Source organism: Ambystoma mexicanum, chromosome 4p (genome assembly GCF_040938575.1).
Source record: "Ambystoma mexicanum isolate Mex_15411 chromosome 4p, UKY_AmexF1_1, whole genome shotgun sequence".
NCBI classification, from domain to species: Eukaryota; Metazoa; Chordata; class Amphibia; order Caudata; family Ambystomatidae; genus Ambystoma; species Ambystoma mexicanum.
This window is the reverse complement of record NC_090927.1, coordinates 12,471,759-12,489,089: the sequence shown is the minus strand read 5'-3', so window position 1 is coordinate 12,489,089 and position 17,331 is coordinate 12,471,759. Positions and strand designations below refer to the sequence as shown.

The 17,331-nt window shown below is 47.2% G+C and overlaps 1 protein-coding gene across 1 annotated transcript in view; it reads right to left on the bottom strand.

Moving 5' to 3' along the window:
* Positions 1-9,848, bottom strand: part of LOC138452683 (vomeronasal type-2 receptor 26-like) — a 61,949-nt gene extending 52,101 nt beyond the window's left edge. The window contains exons 1-2 of the mRNA XM_069605030.1: positions 9,795-9,848; positions 5,125-5,352 (exon numbers count right to left, since the gene is read on the bottom strand). Coding sequence (XP_069461131.1) covers positions 5,125-5,352; positions 9,795-9,848 — 282 coding nt within the window. The remainder of the gene's footprint in view (positions 1-5,124; positions 5,353-9,794) is intronic.
* Positions 9,849-17,331: the final 7,483 nt, after the last annotated feature.

The window sequence follows — 17,331 nt, the reverse complement described above, 5'->3', positions numbered from 1 at the left end:
CTTTGGCAAATACAACTCATATATTCCTTATGAGTTGATACTGTAGCCAGCTATAAAGAGACACCTGAGGATTGTGACTGACGGGACCTAGCCTAAGGTGGGGTGTGGGCATGTTAGAAGAGCTGGGTGCAGCTGGAGGCCGTAGAATTAGCCAAGATGGAGGATGTAAGGACTAACGTGTAGGTGTGAATACTAGGATGTGATCCGGACAGTCTGTTTAGTGACCATATGTAGGAGGGCGGGTGCCTACCTCTTTTTGGGTGGGACCCCAGGGCTCCCCCCCTCCCTGGGCCACCCACACCCTTGTCCCAAGAAACACAGAATCACTATATGGCATACCACACATCACGTTTTTCCTCAGTCAAGGAAGACCTACAACGTATTCAGGATGACGCCCAGATAATGGTAAATTGGACTAGCTTGGTACACGAATTGGGAATACAACATCACAGACAATTTAGTATTGATCTATAACACATTCACAGTTATGGCCCAAACAGTTCAGGCATTTGGTAAATCCTTGGACCTATTACTAAACAAACCTAGGAGTGTATGCAGCTCTAATTATAATCAATCTAGAGCTAGTACCACCGCTCCACTCGTGCGCCTGTCTACACCCATGGCAACGCACACATCCAGTGATCGAATCACGGCCTGACTACGTCATTATGCAGCGTTTCACTATCCAGTAGTCATGTGACACGAGACACGCGGTCTCCATGACTACGCTCCTGCTTCTTTACGATCCTCACCGGTTGGAGGACGTGGAATGTGGACAAGGGACCTCCGCATGCAAAATAACAAATGGTGAAAAGGTGAGTCGTTTGCGGAGCGCTGACTGGAATCAATTATCACCGCATAGGGGATGCACTCATCCAACAGCCTAAGGCACGGTTTTATACCATATATGGCTTGGGGCACTTATGTGAATGCTACATACTCTATCATAATATGGCAACACATGTGGAAGCAGATAGATTCGGTCCTTCACACCCTCCACAATTTCTACATATGTACTGTAACCACGTTGCACTTCCAAACGCATGGGTGTGTACTTTTTTGGCCCCCCAGTTCCTCTGCATGCAGAGATACACAACTCTGGCCCCCGATCGATACACCCCACACATATGGCAACTCTAGAAAATATAAATAGAGTGAAAGTTCCTTTGCACACACAGATATGGACAAATGCCAAGGACATCCATAATCGGATGAAGATTTTCACCTTGGGCATACCCACCACAACCACTCAAAGCTGGTCAACTTGATTTTCACAGAGTGTAACATGTTAAGCTACACACGTATACACTAAGGACCTAGAAATGAATGACATTCCATCTTTTTCTTTTCTTTCTATTTGTGCATAGAACCGTCTAAATAGAACTGCTGCAGGCCCAATCATCATGCCACACTGCATGAATTACGACCTTGTCACGCAAGACCAGAGAGCTCTTAATTTTATCTTCCCATTCCGGAATGATCACGGACTTTGGGATCCAGTTTCCGACTTATGTAAAACACAGCCGGTAACTTGAGTTTTAGTAATTAGTCCTCTCCATGCCAAGTTATTAATAGCATTATTATTTTTTGAGAACCACTCACACTACTTTTTCTTCACATTCGCAACAGGGTCTACAAACTGGACGCCCTGAGGAAGGCGGTTGTAAATCCTTACATCACCCGCCGAAACGTGAACACACTAAGGGAACCACTGAGGACAAATGTGAACTAGACGCCAGTTCCCCAACAGTGTCTGACATTGACCTTCCCACATAGGCAATACAAAGATATCTTGTAATTCCAAGACCCAGACTCCACATAGCATACAGACCAGGAGGATAGCTCAGGCACCCCCAGTATAAGCACAAAGGACTTCCTACTTTGGTTGTGTGCGCAATCTAGTAAAAGTTGATAGTATGTAGAATGTTTTCTTCTCTCGCTTTTTGAAACAATGAGTCACACAGTGAGACATAGTTGATATGATATAGGAGATTTTTTGATTTGAACATCAGAAGATGTATGAGTTTTTTTGTCTACACTTCCACAGAATTGTTTTCAATGCATATGTTATCGTGAATAATAACTGTTGTACTGTATGTTTTTCTTGATTTATTATTTTTTCTTTCAACCAGAACATTATTAATTTTCTCTTAATTGTCTTATATAAACAAAATATTATAAAAATATATTTGTATGTCGGTTTCAAGCCTGTTTTTTTCCTTTAATGATTAAGGCAATATATGTAAAAGAAGTGTGAGTGGTTCTCTTACAGTCCCTTTGTCCTCTAATTGCCTTACACTAGAAGCAAGGACAAGGAAGGAATGAGACTGTGCCCTCACAAAGTAGTGGAGTGACACAACTTAGTTATTTACTTTTGAATTGCATAAAAATGGATAGGGACACACCTTTGTTTGATGCAGTAGGACAGTCCTGTCACATTACTGTATAGGTGCTTCCATAAATCAATGGATAGTCTAAACACGTGGCAACAGTGACATATATGGTAATTGGCTTGTGGTCAGTAAAATTATCTAACTTCTCATGTGCTGTAATTGGACAATAATAGTTGAAACATGTTTCAGTCAGAATTGCCTTGCTATTGGCTGCCCCAGGAGAAGTAGATGTGGAGTGAGTAAGCTCAGAAATCTTGACCAATTTTCATGTGAGATGTGACAGTGTGACACAGAATTATAGTATTTAAATCTCTTCCTAAATGATCTAAGCGGTTGGCACCAGAATACTGTTCCCATCATTAAGAACTGTGTACTACAGTCTATTATGCAACTTGCTGGAAAGATGACTTGCATGCTCTTCCTGTTACTCTTGATTTCATCTGTCCAGACTTTGACCTTATGCACTGGTGCCTGTTTACAAACCTTTGCTCTTTTACAATGGCACAAATGTGTATGTGTTTTTATAGAATATATTGCCATAAAATTGTCTTTATTTTGCTAGTGCATTCAGGCAGTGTGACTTAGGTGTGAACTACTGTACTGATCTCTGGTCCCTGGTTAATTCTATAGTAGGGGCAATGGTGCTCGTGTGAGGTGTGGCTTCATGAGTTGTGACTATCGCTGTTGTATTCATGTGATGTGAGCTATGTTCGAACTTCTGTGCTATTTACTGATTCATTATTAGGGTTGAATTGTGGATAATAGTGTCTTGGATAACTGTTTAGTCCCCAAAGAGAGATCTGCATGCACAGTTTACCCTACAGGGGGCAGTGTTGTGCTGCGATCACTCTGTCCCTATAAACATGCTTTTTCACATCTTACTGCTGGACTTCTGACAATGTGGGACCTTCATTAGTTACATTTGGTTATTCTGCCTAACACAAAGTGATATAACTCTCTGGGACATGGCTGTGGGAACTCGGCAGACCTGATATCGTTTGGCCAATCAGGGTGCAGTGTCTTGTCATTACACTCAGGGTTCTGGTATCATTTTATGTTGCTCTTTCATGATCTCACTACTGCAAACTAAACCCTGGGAAAGCCCCTCTTGCGTTATCCAATCACTCTGCGGCATTCGCCCTGTGGCTGAGAGAATGTTGCAACTGGGAATGTGTGCCTTCCTGCAAGAGTCTGACTACTCTTCTTTAATGAGGGGTGATTGGGAGTGTACATGCTTCAGGGACAGTTAACTAAATCTTGTGTACTCAGTTACTGTAAAACAATGGCGATAACGTACTCATTATTATATACCCTCCTTCTATAGGCTTTTCTGACTAAGGCAAAATGATGCTACCTCTAGCTAAGAGACACATGGTTAATTTCATAAATAAGAGGTATGTGCCTTGTGGCCTAATCAAAGCATGGCTTCTAGTGCCTCGTAGTGCCTATGTAAGGAAGCTTTTGCTGAATGAGACTTGCTGCTTCTTCTCATAGTGACGTTCGCAGCTTATACTTATGCACCTGTTTACGATGCTGGCTAAATGTGCCCATGTTCTCATACTCCCCTACAGACTCCAAGCTCTTCTACATTAGCGCTACCTTGGCATTGTCCCAAATGGAGACTCATGGAGTCGTAATTAGAGAGCAACGCCTACTTTAGGACTCCAAGCCCATCCACGTTCTGCAACTGTTTTCTCTGCTTTGCAAATGCTCAAATCAGGGATCTCTTCCTCCATCTTTCCTCCTCCCAGACTTAGAGGAATGATTATAAGAGTGCTTCTTAATTAACTAAATACTGTCCGCAGATTCCATATTAGCAAGTGTTGGGGAAATTGACTCTAGTTAAACCAGTGAATAATCTGAAATTACACATTTATTGCTCAATCAATCAATTGGCAGAAGTAGCTCATTTAATCTCCATAAATGAATGCAAAGGTTTTAAGACTCAAGTACGGTAGTGGCAAAAGCCCGGTTCTGAGTCCTCCCCTGAACACGGATTTCTGGGACTAGCAGTATTTTTTCTCCTGCTTCTTAGCAACCTCAACATATTCTCTGTACTCCTACAACTACAATCGCACCCACCCACACATAAGGAGCACCCTAAACCCCTCCCCTTAAATCATTCTAGCCTAATTGCTTATCACTGCTTCAGCCCTGTGATCTACTCAATTCTATGGGAACCTCCACTATCTTAGGTGGACTATACTCCCCTAATAAGTCACTTCTGCTCCTTCAAAATCCACCCATCGAGAGTCCCCGGTATCTACTCACTTGCCTTTATATAGATGTACGGTCGAGCTGATAAGATTCTCCTAACCCGAACCTCTGAAAAAACATGTAAAGGTTGATCTGGAGGAACCTGTATAAAATCACTGGACACCCCCACACCCCAATTCCTAATAAAGTAACTAACAGAGTGCACCCCATTCCAGAGAAGCATAGGGTCTCACAAAGAGCACACTAAAGATACTTCAGAGGAAACCATTGAGGCCTTAAATGTAACTGGGGAACCTTCTATATAAGTCTCACTGAAGGGTTCCTTACTTCATGCAGGTGGAGAATATATTCTAATCATGATTAGCATGCTTGCCACTGTACTGTTTTTGCACCTCTTTCATAATATAAATACAATAAAAATGTGATTAGTCCATGGCTTCCGCATGTACAACTTTCCAGTCACCAAACTTTGGTGAATTAATTTTCTTCTCTAGCCCCGGTGGGGTTTTGTTACCTGCATGAATCCGGGGTGCCACTGGATGGCGCTGTCATCAATGGTGAATTGCTGCTCCCCCGTGGAGCTGACACTGAAGCTCCCCACTTTGGTACTTGTAAAATTATTTTGAGAATAGTAAATCCAGTTTAAGATGTCAAAGCGTGCAGGCGGGTCCCCATGATCATCGAAGTAGACCTCATCCCCAGCAGAGGTCTTAAAATTAACATTCTGCATGTGACGGTGCAACTGCAAAGAAGAAATAAGAGAGAGAAATAAGGAATGGGAGAACCTGATTGAGACTTTCAGAACTAGTTATCATGGCTGGACTAGGAGGCATCCCATGGGTGGCTTGGGGTCAGGGAAAGGGTGCTGTATTGGGTGATAGGTGTAAAAGTCAGACCCACACGTGCTTTCCATTTCTTGCCCCGGTGCAGCTGGGAAGAGCTTACTTGTAGAAAGAGGTGTTTATTAGATCCCTTGCAGGCACTGTGTTGCTGCAAACACATGTGTGATTTTATGCATACGATGGCAGTCTCAGATCTACTCGTGAGTATGTCTATGCACAGTACTATCATAAGTAGGTTGCGGAGGACCATAAAGCATCATGTGAAATTTGGGGTTGATTTGCTTCCAATCTAACTGTTCCCCAGTGTCTATTCCGATCAATAAATCTCTCTGGAGATTGGATGGGGGAGTGCAGAGTTGTGAGGGTGGATTTATAGTAAAACAAATCTTGACGTGGTAACTTCACTGGGAGGGGAGGCTGTAGAAAGGCAAATGGTTGGGAGCAGAAAGGGTGTCTGATGCTGCATAAGGTCATAGAAAGAGAAGACAGAATGCAGTGCTTCTGTGGAGGCAATCAGAATAAGGAGGCATATTGATGATATGTTCTAGTGACACGTTTCAAGAGTTTCATGATTTGCAGAGCTAATCTGTCTATACTTTGCAGGTCACAGTTTCAAATCTGTGTAGGACAAAATCAGATACCATCCTTATAAAGTTTAAAAAATATGTATAGTTGAAAAAAGTAATTGTGAGCATTAATGTCATCCTCGGACCTCTTTAAGACTGCGTCAAAGCCTGCCATTCATGCCTTGGCTACTTCTCTGGTCTCTCACTTCATTTCTAAAATTCAGGACATCTTATCCTCACGCTCCTCCACTCCTCACTCTTCTCGCTCACCTGCTCTCTGGCCTACCTTGGCCCTCCACCCCTACCCCCCTCCTACTATCCTCTTTTTCTCCCATAACACCATATGAGGATTTTAGACAAGTCTGCTCTATGAAGGTCTCATCCAAACAGGTGCTCCCCTGCTCCTCCAGATCTATCAATGACCACATTGTCTCCCTTGCTCCAGCCTTGGCCGATTTCTGCAATCACTACTTTGCCACTGGATCCGTTCCCTCACTCAAACACTCGCTTGTGCACCCTCTCCTCAAAAAGCCTTCTGCCGACCCTTCCTGTCCATCAAACTACCACGCTATTTCCATTACCCCCTTCCTGAGCAAACTCTTGGAGATGCTCACCAATGTTAGGCAGAATCATGCGCAGTGCCCTTTGGGAACACCACACAATTAAGACTACAAGTGACAGTACAAATACATCTTTGGTACAAGCCTGTACTACACAGTAAAGTGGTAGCGGTGGCTGAGCAGCCAGACTTATCTCAAGAGTAAAGTGAGCAGTACAAGAGGTTACACAAAGGACAGCAATTACTATGATTCAAACAAACACTGATTCAAGGTTTCAGAGTAAAAGAATATACATTTATTTACACCATCAGTTATTAAACAGTTCACTATTATAAAGCAGCAGAAAGTCACAATCTTAATATACTACAATAACACCCAATCAATTCTGGACAAGTTAAGCTCAAAATGAAGTGTGAGCAAAAAATAACTCCAGCAATTTAAAAAGGGAGAAAGGACAAGGTTTATCAAAAATCAATCAGCACCAACAAGTTATAGGCAGATCAATCTAGAAAACAGTTGCTACAACTAGGATTCAAGACAATAGGCCTGGGTCAATGTTAATGGTTCAGAGCCTTTGCAGAGGATCACACAGTTCAGAGTAGTTTGTGGTTAGGTCTTGCCAAGAGTTCAAAACGAAGTTGGTCAGTACAAAAATTATTCAAAGGTGAAGAGAAGGACAAGCCCTTGGATAGGCAAAAGATTTCAAACACTTTCACTGCGGTCGGACGGAACGAACGATCGCATTTGCACAGTACCTTTAATGGAGAAGAATGCTGTAGCTGAAGTAGTTGTTCCTGGCAGTTCCTGCAGGCTCACGGTTTTTGAAGCTTCAGTCGAGGTGATGAGAAGGAGGACGTCTGGAGGGTCCTTCACTGGCCAGGGAAGAAGCAAGTAGCAGAAAAGGTGCGCTCCTTAAAACCCAAACAGGTTCCTGTCCTCCTGGCTATCCGATTCATTGCAGCAATGCACAGCAAATTCGACCAGGAGAGGGAGGCCGGCATTTGGCGAGCTGGCAAACTCCTATCTTGGAAAACGATGATATACTTGAGAAGAAATACCAGGAATCTGTTTGCATTCTCTATTTCAGTCCCTGCATTGGGAACAACAAGGAGTTACTCTCCAACCATAGCAGCACAAATCATGTTGACCTTATTGATCTGTTCTTAACTTTGTATCAGGACAGGCAGGCACTTTCCTGCCCCACTTCCGCTCCTATTGTCAGCTGTATGTTTGTTTTTTGTTTTCTTCTATTTCTGCCTATCATTGCTTCCTCTTATCTGCATGTTTTCTTCCTTTATCCAACACCATCTTTCGGATTTAAACCTACATCGCTTGTGACTAATGAAGAGGAATGCAAAAGATGTGTTTTATTGTTATTTTCATTTATCTTTTATGTCTCTTATGATTACAACATAACAGGTTGTGCTTTTTTATTATCACATTTCATGTTTTGATTTAAAATCACGGATATTGGTTGTAAAGTTTATAGGTCTGGGGCGACAACCACCAGACAAACAGTGATCTTCACAATCTGCTTGTGCAACCAAATACAGAACTGTTTTACTTCAATTGAGACCTTTGTTTGCTGTTTGTTCTTTCGTTATATTTGTCCAATCTTGGTGTCCCATTTGTTCTGTCAAGTGGATTAGATATGATACACATCACGACATTCATTGCAACAATATTGGGTTGACAAGGGGAGGCTTTGGAATAATACTAACCCCCCTCTGCTCCAAAAACCCATGGCACAGCAACACCCACTTTCCCTTGATTTAGAGCTGGTTGATACCAACAAGCTCAAGGGAAGAAGATTCCTTGCAGATCTTCTCTGTGTCGAAGTTTCGGGTGATTCGGAGCTGCAGCAGGGCTTCACTGGGATGTCCAGTAGTTGCAGCAGTCCTCTTCCTTCAGCTCCTCTTTGATTCTCTTGTTCCAGTGGTGACTCTGCATTCCAAGTCCCAGAAACCAGCTTTTAAGCAGTTTTCCCCCATTCACACAGCCTGGCTGTCAATCATACAGCAGGGTGGTTGTCCTGGCAGTACACCCACCTAGCCAATCAAACAAGAGTGCGACTTGGGTCTCCAAGGAGACCCTGTGCAGGGGGCCTCAAACCCCTCCCTCACTTCCTGTCCACCCCATACACTCAGGCGCCTAAGGAGGGCTTCTGTGCAGAAGCCCGCCAAAGGATGGCGAACAAAGGAACCAAGCCTGGTTTGGCGCGCAGAGTAAAACACAAGAAAGATCTTTACATTAAGAAATGGTGAATAAACCCGTCCGGAACCAAACACAAATGAAAGAGGTCCAGCGGGTTACAATTCGAGGCTACCACCGTAGCCTCTGACAGTAGTAAGGCTATTTTCATAGTCCACAGTAGAATAAAAATGGTAGGTACCACTGCCACCAGCCAAATCTTCGAGAAAGGGGAACAAAATGTCCCATGAGAATCAGACAAAAAGGGATAACTATTAACCCTTCCAGTACTCTATTGGAAGATAGGGTGTACTGGGTCTGTAGATTTTAAAAGACTAGTAAAGTCAACTTTACATGTTCTGGGAGACAGTAGTCAGTCCCAGCAAATGGAGTTTAAAGTGGGAAGTCTAATAAGACAACCCTGTGTCACTGCACTAAAGGTGCTGTGTAACACACAGTAAGAAAATGATGCCTATGGAGTGGGTGAGACTCCATAGTCCATGAGCACAAAAATGTACAACACACGGCAAAACACATGTAAGAGTGGGAAAAAAAGGCTCACACTCTTACCAAGTGAAAACAAATAAACCCTAGAAATCCAGCAAAGCTGCTGAGGGACTCAAAAGGTAAGGGAAATTAGCCATCCTGGAGAATTCTCCCTAACAACCATCTCCCAGTTTATCCACCACACTGAATCTGTTGGTTGTCTCCACGACCACCAGTCTGGTTTCAGAGCTGCCAGAGGCACGAAAACTGCTCTCCTGAACACATGTGAAGACCTGCTCTCAAATCTCGATTCCAGCTCTCCCTCCGTTCTCATCCTCCTTGACCTTTCCTCTGCCTTTGATGTGGTTAATCATGCCACCCTGATAAATCAGCTCTGTTATAACCTTGGCATCATGGACCTAGCTGTGGGCTGGTTGACCTCCTTCCTCTCAGACTGACCTTTCCAGGTTCAACCGGACCCTTTTCTCTCCACCATCTCACTCTATTCCTGTGGTGTCCCTCAGGGCTCTATCCTCTCACTTTGGCTTTTCTCTTTCCAGGTCCCTCCTCTGCCTCCCCTTCTTCCTCTTTCATTCCTGACTGCCTGTCTGCTATTCAGACATGGTGCATTGATAACGATCTCTACCTTAATGCCAGTAAAACAGAGATCCTTCTCATTGGGACCGCTGCTCCCACCTTCCCCTCTACCATCTGGCTGCCCTTTATGTGCCCCCTCCCGTCACCCTCCTCTGAGGCAAAACAACTTGGTGTCATCCTCGACTTCTCTCCTCACATCACAGACCTCACCAAGAAGGCCCACATTCAGCTGCACCTCCTCAGAGGTGTTCTCCATTTCCTCACCTTCCCCCAGAAACTCATTGTCTCCAGAGCTTTGGTCCTCTCCAGGCTCAACTACTACAACAGTCTCTTCCTCAATCTTCCTAACTCCTCCCTTCGCCCCTTCAACTAATCTACAACAGGACTGTGAGACTTGCCACATCTGGGAGCCGAAAAGTCCAAGGACGTGGCTCCTCAACAGCCCGTCCACACCTAATTTTGGGAGGCCTATTACCGACGTAGACCTAGGATTGGTCGCCACTCAACTGCAGTAAGACCCACACCTAGTGGAGCTCTTTGTCTATTAGGACACATTTTATGTGCTTTCTACCCCTGTAGAACCTGGTAAAATGAGGAGCCCGGATTTGCTATTGGTACAGAATCATTACACACCATTTCCCATTATTACTCTTGGTTACAGAACCATTATTTAGTATTACCCCTTTAGGAATTATTGCATCATGTTTAGTTATCCATCCTATGTTCTGATTAGTACTGATTAGTAACAACCATGCATTTGAAGAGAGAAATAGCCCCTGTTATAGGAAGAGTTTGCTTAGTTATGTTATTGCTATATATGTTGAAAGAGATGCTTTTAGAATTATGTATTATGCATTAGAATGTAGCACTTAGGCTGAGAGAGAAAAGTGCTAGGCACTATAGAGAATGAATGAGGCCTGAAATACCATGTAGAGCCATTTAGAATGACACATTGTTATGCATAGAGACACATGTAGAGACTGTCATGTACACATGTATGCATGTAGAGTGTGCACTTAGAATATGTTTGCATTATGTAGCTAGCACTTGGATTTGCGAATGAAAAGCGTAATCGCTAGAAAGCATTTAGATGGCATTATAAAGCCATTCTATTTCTGGATAGAGACACAGAAGCGCCGCGGCACTGCGAAATGTTATGGTACACTGTGAGAAGGAGTTCATAAACAGTTTGGTTGATACGAGGTCACCTTTGTCCTAGTAGAGAGGGCCTGGCTTATCAGCTTGAGCTCTGTGCTTCACAGAGAGAGGTGGGAGACAGCACGGATGGGGAGATGGGAGAGGAGCCTTTTCAGGCAAGGAGAGGTCTTGCACACAGGCACGGAGAGAGATTTCGTGAAGCCAACAGTGGAGTGAATGGGTATGAATGGATATATAGAGGAAGATGGTGTTTTGCAGGCACCGCAGACAGATAGGCCATGAGGAGATATGATGTCCAATGTCACGCTGACAGAACATGACTAGAACACAGAGTGATTGCAAGTGAAAGTACATTGCAAACACAGACTTTCAGGCATTGCTAAATGCTGACAGAGAAAGAGACATTCTTAGCTTAGAGAATGAAAGTAACCATAGGGATTTGAGTGCGTCATGGAATGGTATAACCAGGGGGGAGGGGAGTTGCTGTTTTTAGTTGCTGTTGGAGATGGTGCTAGATGTTGATGGAGTTCGATGAGAGAGAGGCGTTTTGGTGTGACAGTGATGCAGCCTTGGCAGACCAGCTTGGGAGATCGAGAGCTTGGGGAAGCATTCTGATAAGGCCTTGATGAGATTGATCTGGCAGAGCGAGACCGAGGCCTGGCTCTGAATGACTGGCTGGTTGCAGAGAAGCGGGAGAGGAGAGACTTGGAGAGACTTGACAAAGACAGAGCTGGAGAGGGGAGAGATGCACATGCAAATGGGAAGTATGGTTTATGGCCTAGACTGACTGACTGATTAGAACAGGCACTCACACAGAGAACTTTGGGTTTGGGAGAAGGGGAAATCAGACAGGGATTGTCTTAGAGAGTGAGTGTGAAGTATGGTGTGGAATGGAGAGGAATGCTGATGTTACACATGCCATATGTATATTGAATTAGACACTGATAGCTTGCATTAGAACCCTTTAAGGCTTATAGTTATTGCATGGTAGATTTGCACCAGAAGCATAAAAGGTGCAAAGTTGAGATTTGCATAGTTTTGGTAATGCTTGCATCATGCCTTGTTATGCATAAATAAATGTATTCTATTGTTATAATTGAATCGATTCATGTGTTTTCTTTGTGTCTTATGTTATTGTGTCCATAGGTGTAAGTTAGATGTATGTTGTTAGGCGTAAGATAGGAGTAACACAGTGCACATATGCCCTGAGATACGAAAGCAGGGGGGGTATAGTGATCCAAACCCCTCTAGGAGATTGTCTAAGATTGTCTAAGACCGGTGCATGGTAGCCCAGGTGGGCTAGACCATGATAGAGATTTGTTTCATGATCTCACACCCTGTCCTATTTGCTTGCATCACTTTTTCGTGAATTATATGTACACTTGTACCAGTATGTGTATTGGTTACATGTATATGTTGATACTGCCACCTAACGATGTGATGCATTTGCCTCCTCTCACACTGCGCTCAAATTGAACGTGGAGTTTTAAACTGTTGTGTGTTTAACATTGTCTGGCTCACTTCATATCTGAGACCCATGCTCTGATTTTTTAGTTTATCCACGGCTAACTGGTATCTACCTCCTTCATTGTCTTACAAGCAGCACCTTGATGAACATGAAATAAATCTCATGTCTGAGCCGCATAAATAAGGCGAACATAAATTGTGTCATTTCTTTACGTACTGTCTTTGATGTCGTTACACCCCTTTACCCTGATTACAATATGGGCTACCGGTGACTTTTTGAACACCACTACAACCCTTAAAGAATAGAAAATCATACACAACCAATAGTATGGGATAACTTAGACTGGCGGTTACCCCTCCTGTGTCACACCTTACGCCTCAGCCCAAGGTTCTGCCATTTAGGGCTATCCCTCTTGGTACAACCACCCTGCTCCATCAAACCCTCTCTCCCTAAATACCTCCCTGCTCTAGCCCTTCTGTCGTCTAGATCTAGCTCTCTGCAGATCAGTTGCTTTTCCAAGCAGAGAGTGAGGGGAAGATCGCTCTCTTTTGCAGGTGCCTCCCTCTGGAATGGTCTCCCTGCCCATCTCAGACTTGAGGCAGATCTCCTTAAGTTCAAGAAGCTTCTCAAGACCTTCCTTTTCTGTTCCTCCTTCCCTCTCCCCACCCCTGCTAAAATCCCTGTCTGTCTCTTGACTGGCAGCTTGGTTCTGTCAGAGTCTTATAGGGCCCCAGGACCCCATTCCAGTCTACCCCTGCCCTTGGTCCCCCATGGCCCCTACCCCCTCCCCCCACACTAGCCTGGCTGGCCCTGCACCCTTGTAGCCCTTCCAGCCCATCACTTCGCTTAGCTCATGGATCTTCCTTCCCCTGCACTCTCTGCTTCCCCTGGCTCTGTTCACCTGACCTCCCCTGGCACTCGCTTTTCTCACGGGGAGTGTGCCCTGACCGGCATCCCCCCTTTCTCTGTACTTCTCTTTACTGCACTTGCACAATCTGAATGTCACATGGCCTGGTAGGATTGTTTTTTTCTTGTTTTGTCCTCCCTGTTCCCCCACGCTCTTGTCTCGTTGCGCCTCAAAGCACTTTGTGCATAGGCACATTATAAATAACCAATAAATACATAGAATGTTCTAGGTCTCATGGAGGTGTGTGATAAAAAATACAGGCAGTTACCCACAAGCATGTCCTGCAGTGGGGTCCATTGCATGTTAAGGGCACAGAATGCAGGTTGCTCTCCTGAGGTGTCTGATTAGCATGTCCTGCAGCGGGGTCCATTGCATGTTAAGGGCACAGAATGCACGGTGCTCTACTGAGGTGTGTGATTAGCATGTCCTGCAGTGGGGTCCATTGCATGTTAAGCGCACAGAATGCAGGGTGCTCTGCTGAGTTGTGTGATTAGCATGTCCTGCAGTGGGGTCCATTGCATGTTAAGTGCACAGAATGCAGGGTGCTCCGCTGAGGTGTGTGATTAGCATGTCCTGCAGTGGGGTCCATTGCATGTTAAGTGCACAGAATGCAGGGTGCTCTGCTGAGGTGTGTGATTAGCATGTCCTGCAGTGGGGTCCATTGCATGTTAAGTGCACAGAATGCAGGATGCTATGCTTTTGACATTGCTGAAGGTCTACTGTGGTTGGTGATTTCATAATCCAAAGTTGGGCAGAGTGTGCCACGTGCCATGTAAACAGGAAACAGTCATTCCCCAAGCTGCTGATTCTGGCACTTTCCTTAGTTTTCGGGTTGCCAGGAAGGGTTTGCCCTTTTTTGGCAACTCTTTACTGGCACACAGAGCCCCATGAACCTGAGAACCCAACATCTACATTGCTCGGGAGATTTCTTGGCCTCTGCATGTCAAGTCAAGTAGGCCACATATAACCCATGCGTGCAGGTACCAGTGGGCATGTGGGTAAAGAGGCAGCATCATTGGTGGCTGTTGTCAGTCAGTGGTACTTGGGGATGCCAGTCTAGAGCGGACTGTAGAGGGCTGTCTCTTGAGCAGGCCAGTCTAGAGCAGGCACAGAAGGGCTGTCTCTTCAGGATGCCGATCCAGAGCAGGCATGGGAGGGCTGTATCTTGAGGATGCCAGTCTAGAGCAGGCACAGGAGGGTTGTCTCTTGGGGATGCCGGTCTAGAGCAGGCATGGGGGGATGTATATTGGGGATGCCGGTCTAGAGCAGGCGCAGGAGGGCTGTCTCTTGGGGAGGCTGGTCTAGGGCAGGCGCAGGAGGGCCGTCTTTTGGGGAGGCAGGTCTAGAGCGGGCACAGGAGGGCTGTCTCTTGGGGATGCTGATCTAGAGCGGGCATGGGAGGGCTGTCTCTTCGGGAGGCCGGTATAGAGCAGGTGCAGAGGGGCTGTCTTTTGGTGAGGCATGTCTAGAGCGGGCACAGGAGGGCTGTCGCTTGGGGATACCAGTCTAGAGTGGGCATAGGAGGGCTGTCTCTTGGGGATGCCGGTCTAGTGCAGGCACAGGAGGGCTGTCTCTTGGAGAGGCCGGTCTAGAGTTGGCGCAGGAGGGCTGTCTCTTGGGGATGCTGGTCTAGAGCTGTCATGACAGGGCTGTCTCTTGGGAATGCCGGTCTAGAGCTGCCATGGGAGGGCTGTCTCTTGGGGATGCCGGTCTGAGGGGGAACAGGTGGGCTGTCTCTTGGGGATGCCAGTCTAGAGCAGGCACAGGAGGGCTGCCTCTTAGGGATGCTGGTCTAGAGCAGGCACAGGAGGGATGTCTTTTGGGGAGGCTGGTCTAGAGCGGGCACATGAGGGCTGTCTCTTGGGGAGGCTGGTCTAGAGATGGCACAGGAGGGCTGCCTCTTAGGGATGCCGGCCTAGAGCAGGCATGGGAGGGCTGTCTCTTGAGGATGCCGGTCCAGAGCAGGCACAGGAGGGCTGTCTCTTGGTGACGTCGGTCTAGAGTGGGCACAGGAGGGCTGTCTCTTGGGGATGCCGGTCTAGAGCAGGCATGGGAGGGCTGTCTCTTGGAGATGCCGGTCTAGAGCAGGCAGAGGAGGGCTGTCTCTTGGTGATGTCAGTCTAGAGTGGGCACAGGAGGGCTGTCTCTTCAGGATGCCGATCCAGAGCAGGCATGGGAGGGCTGTATCTTGGGGATGCCAGTCTAGAGCAGGCACAGGAGGGTTGTCTCTTGGGGATGCCGGTCTAGAGCAGGCATGGGGGGCTGTATCTTGGGGATGCCGGTCTAGAGCATGCGCAGGAGGGCTGTCTCTTGGGGAGGCTGGTCTAGGGCAGGCGCAGGAGGGCTGTCTTTTGGGGAGGCAGGTCTAGAGCGGGCACAGGAGGGCTGTCTCTTGGGGATGCCAATCTAGAGCGGGCATGGGAGGGCTGTCTCTTCGGGAGGCTGGTATAGAACAGGTGCAGAGGGGCTGTGTTTTGGTGAGGCAGGTCTAGAGCGGGCACAGGAGGGCTGTCACTTGGGGATACCAGTCTAGAGTGGGCACAGGAGGGCTGTCTCTTGGGGATGCCGGTCTAGAGCAGGCACAGGAGGGCTGTCTCTTGGAGAGGCTGGTCTAGAGTTGACGCAGGAGGGCTGTCTCTTGGGGATGCTGGTCTAGAGCTGTCACGGCAGGGCTGTCTCTTGGGAATGCCGGTCTAGAGCTGGCAAGGGAGGGCTGTCTCCTGGGGATGCAGACTAGAGCTGCCACGGGAGGGCTGTCTCTTGAGGATGCCGGTCTAGAGTGGGAACAGGTGGGCTTTCTCTTGGGGATGCCAGTCTAGAGCAGGCGCAGGAGGGCTGCCTCTTAGGGATGCCGGTCTAGAGCAGGCACAGGAGGGATGTCTTTTGGGGAAGCTGGTCTAGAGCGGGCAAAGGAGGGCTGTCTCTTGGGGAGGCCGGTCTAGAGCGGGCACAGGAGGGCTGTCTTTTGGGGAGGCCGGTCTAGAGCGGGCACAGGAGGGCTGTCTCTTGGGGAGGCTGGTCTAGAGATGGCACAGGAGGGCTGTCTCTTGGGGAGGCCGGTCTAGAGCAGGCGCAGGAGGACTGTCTTTTGGAGAGGCAGGTTTAGAGCGGGCACAGGAGGGCTGTCTCTTGGGGAGGCAGGTCTAGAGCAGGCATGGGAGGGCTGTCTCTTGGGGATGCCAGTCTAGAGCAGGCACAAGAGGGCTGTCTCTTGGGGATGCTGGTCTAGAGCTGTCACGGGAGGGCTGTCTCTTGGGAATGCCGGACTAGAGATGGCACCGGAGGGCTGTCTCTTGGGGATGCCAGTCTAGAGTGGGAACAGAAGGGCTGTCTCTTGTAGATGCCAGTCTAGAGCAGGCACAGGAGGGCTGCCTCTTAGGGATGCCTGCCTAGAGCAGGCACAGGAGGGATGTCTTTTGGGGAGGCTGGTCTAGAGCGGGCACATGAGGGCTGTCTCTTGGGGAGGCTGGTCTAGAGATGGCACAGGAGGGCTGCCTCTTAGGGATGCCGGCCTAGAGCAGGCATGGGAGGGCTGTCTCTTGAGGATGCCAGTCCAGAGCAGGCACAGGAGGGCTGTCTCTTGGTGACGTCGGTCTAGAGTGGGCACAGGAGGGCTGTCTCTTGGGGATGCCGGTCTAGAGCAGGCATGGGAGGGCTGTCTCTTGGAGATGCCGGTCTAGAGCAAGCACAGGAGGGCTGTCTCTTGGTGATGTCGGTCTAGAGTGGGCACAGGAGGGCTGTCTCTTCAGGATGCCGATCCAGAGCAGGCATGGGAGGGCTGTATCTTGGGGATGCCAGTCTAGAGCAGGCACAGGAGGGTTGTCTCTTGGGGATGCCGGTCTAGAGCAGGCATGGGGGGCTGTATCTTGGGGATGCCGGTCTAGAGCATGCGCAGGAGGGCTGTCTCTTGGGGAGGCTGGTCTAGGGCAGGCGCAGGAGGGCTGTCT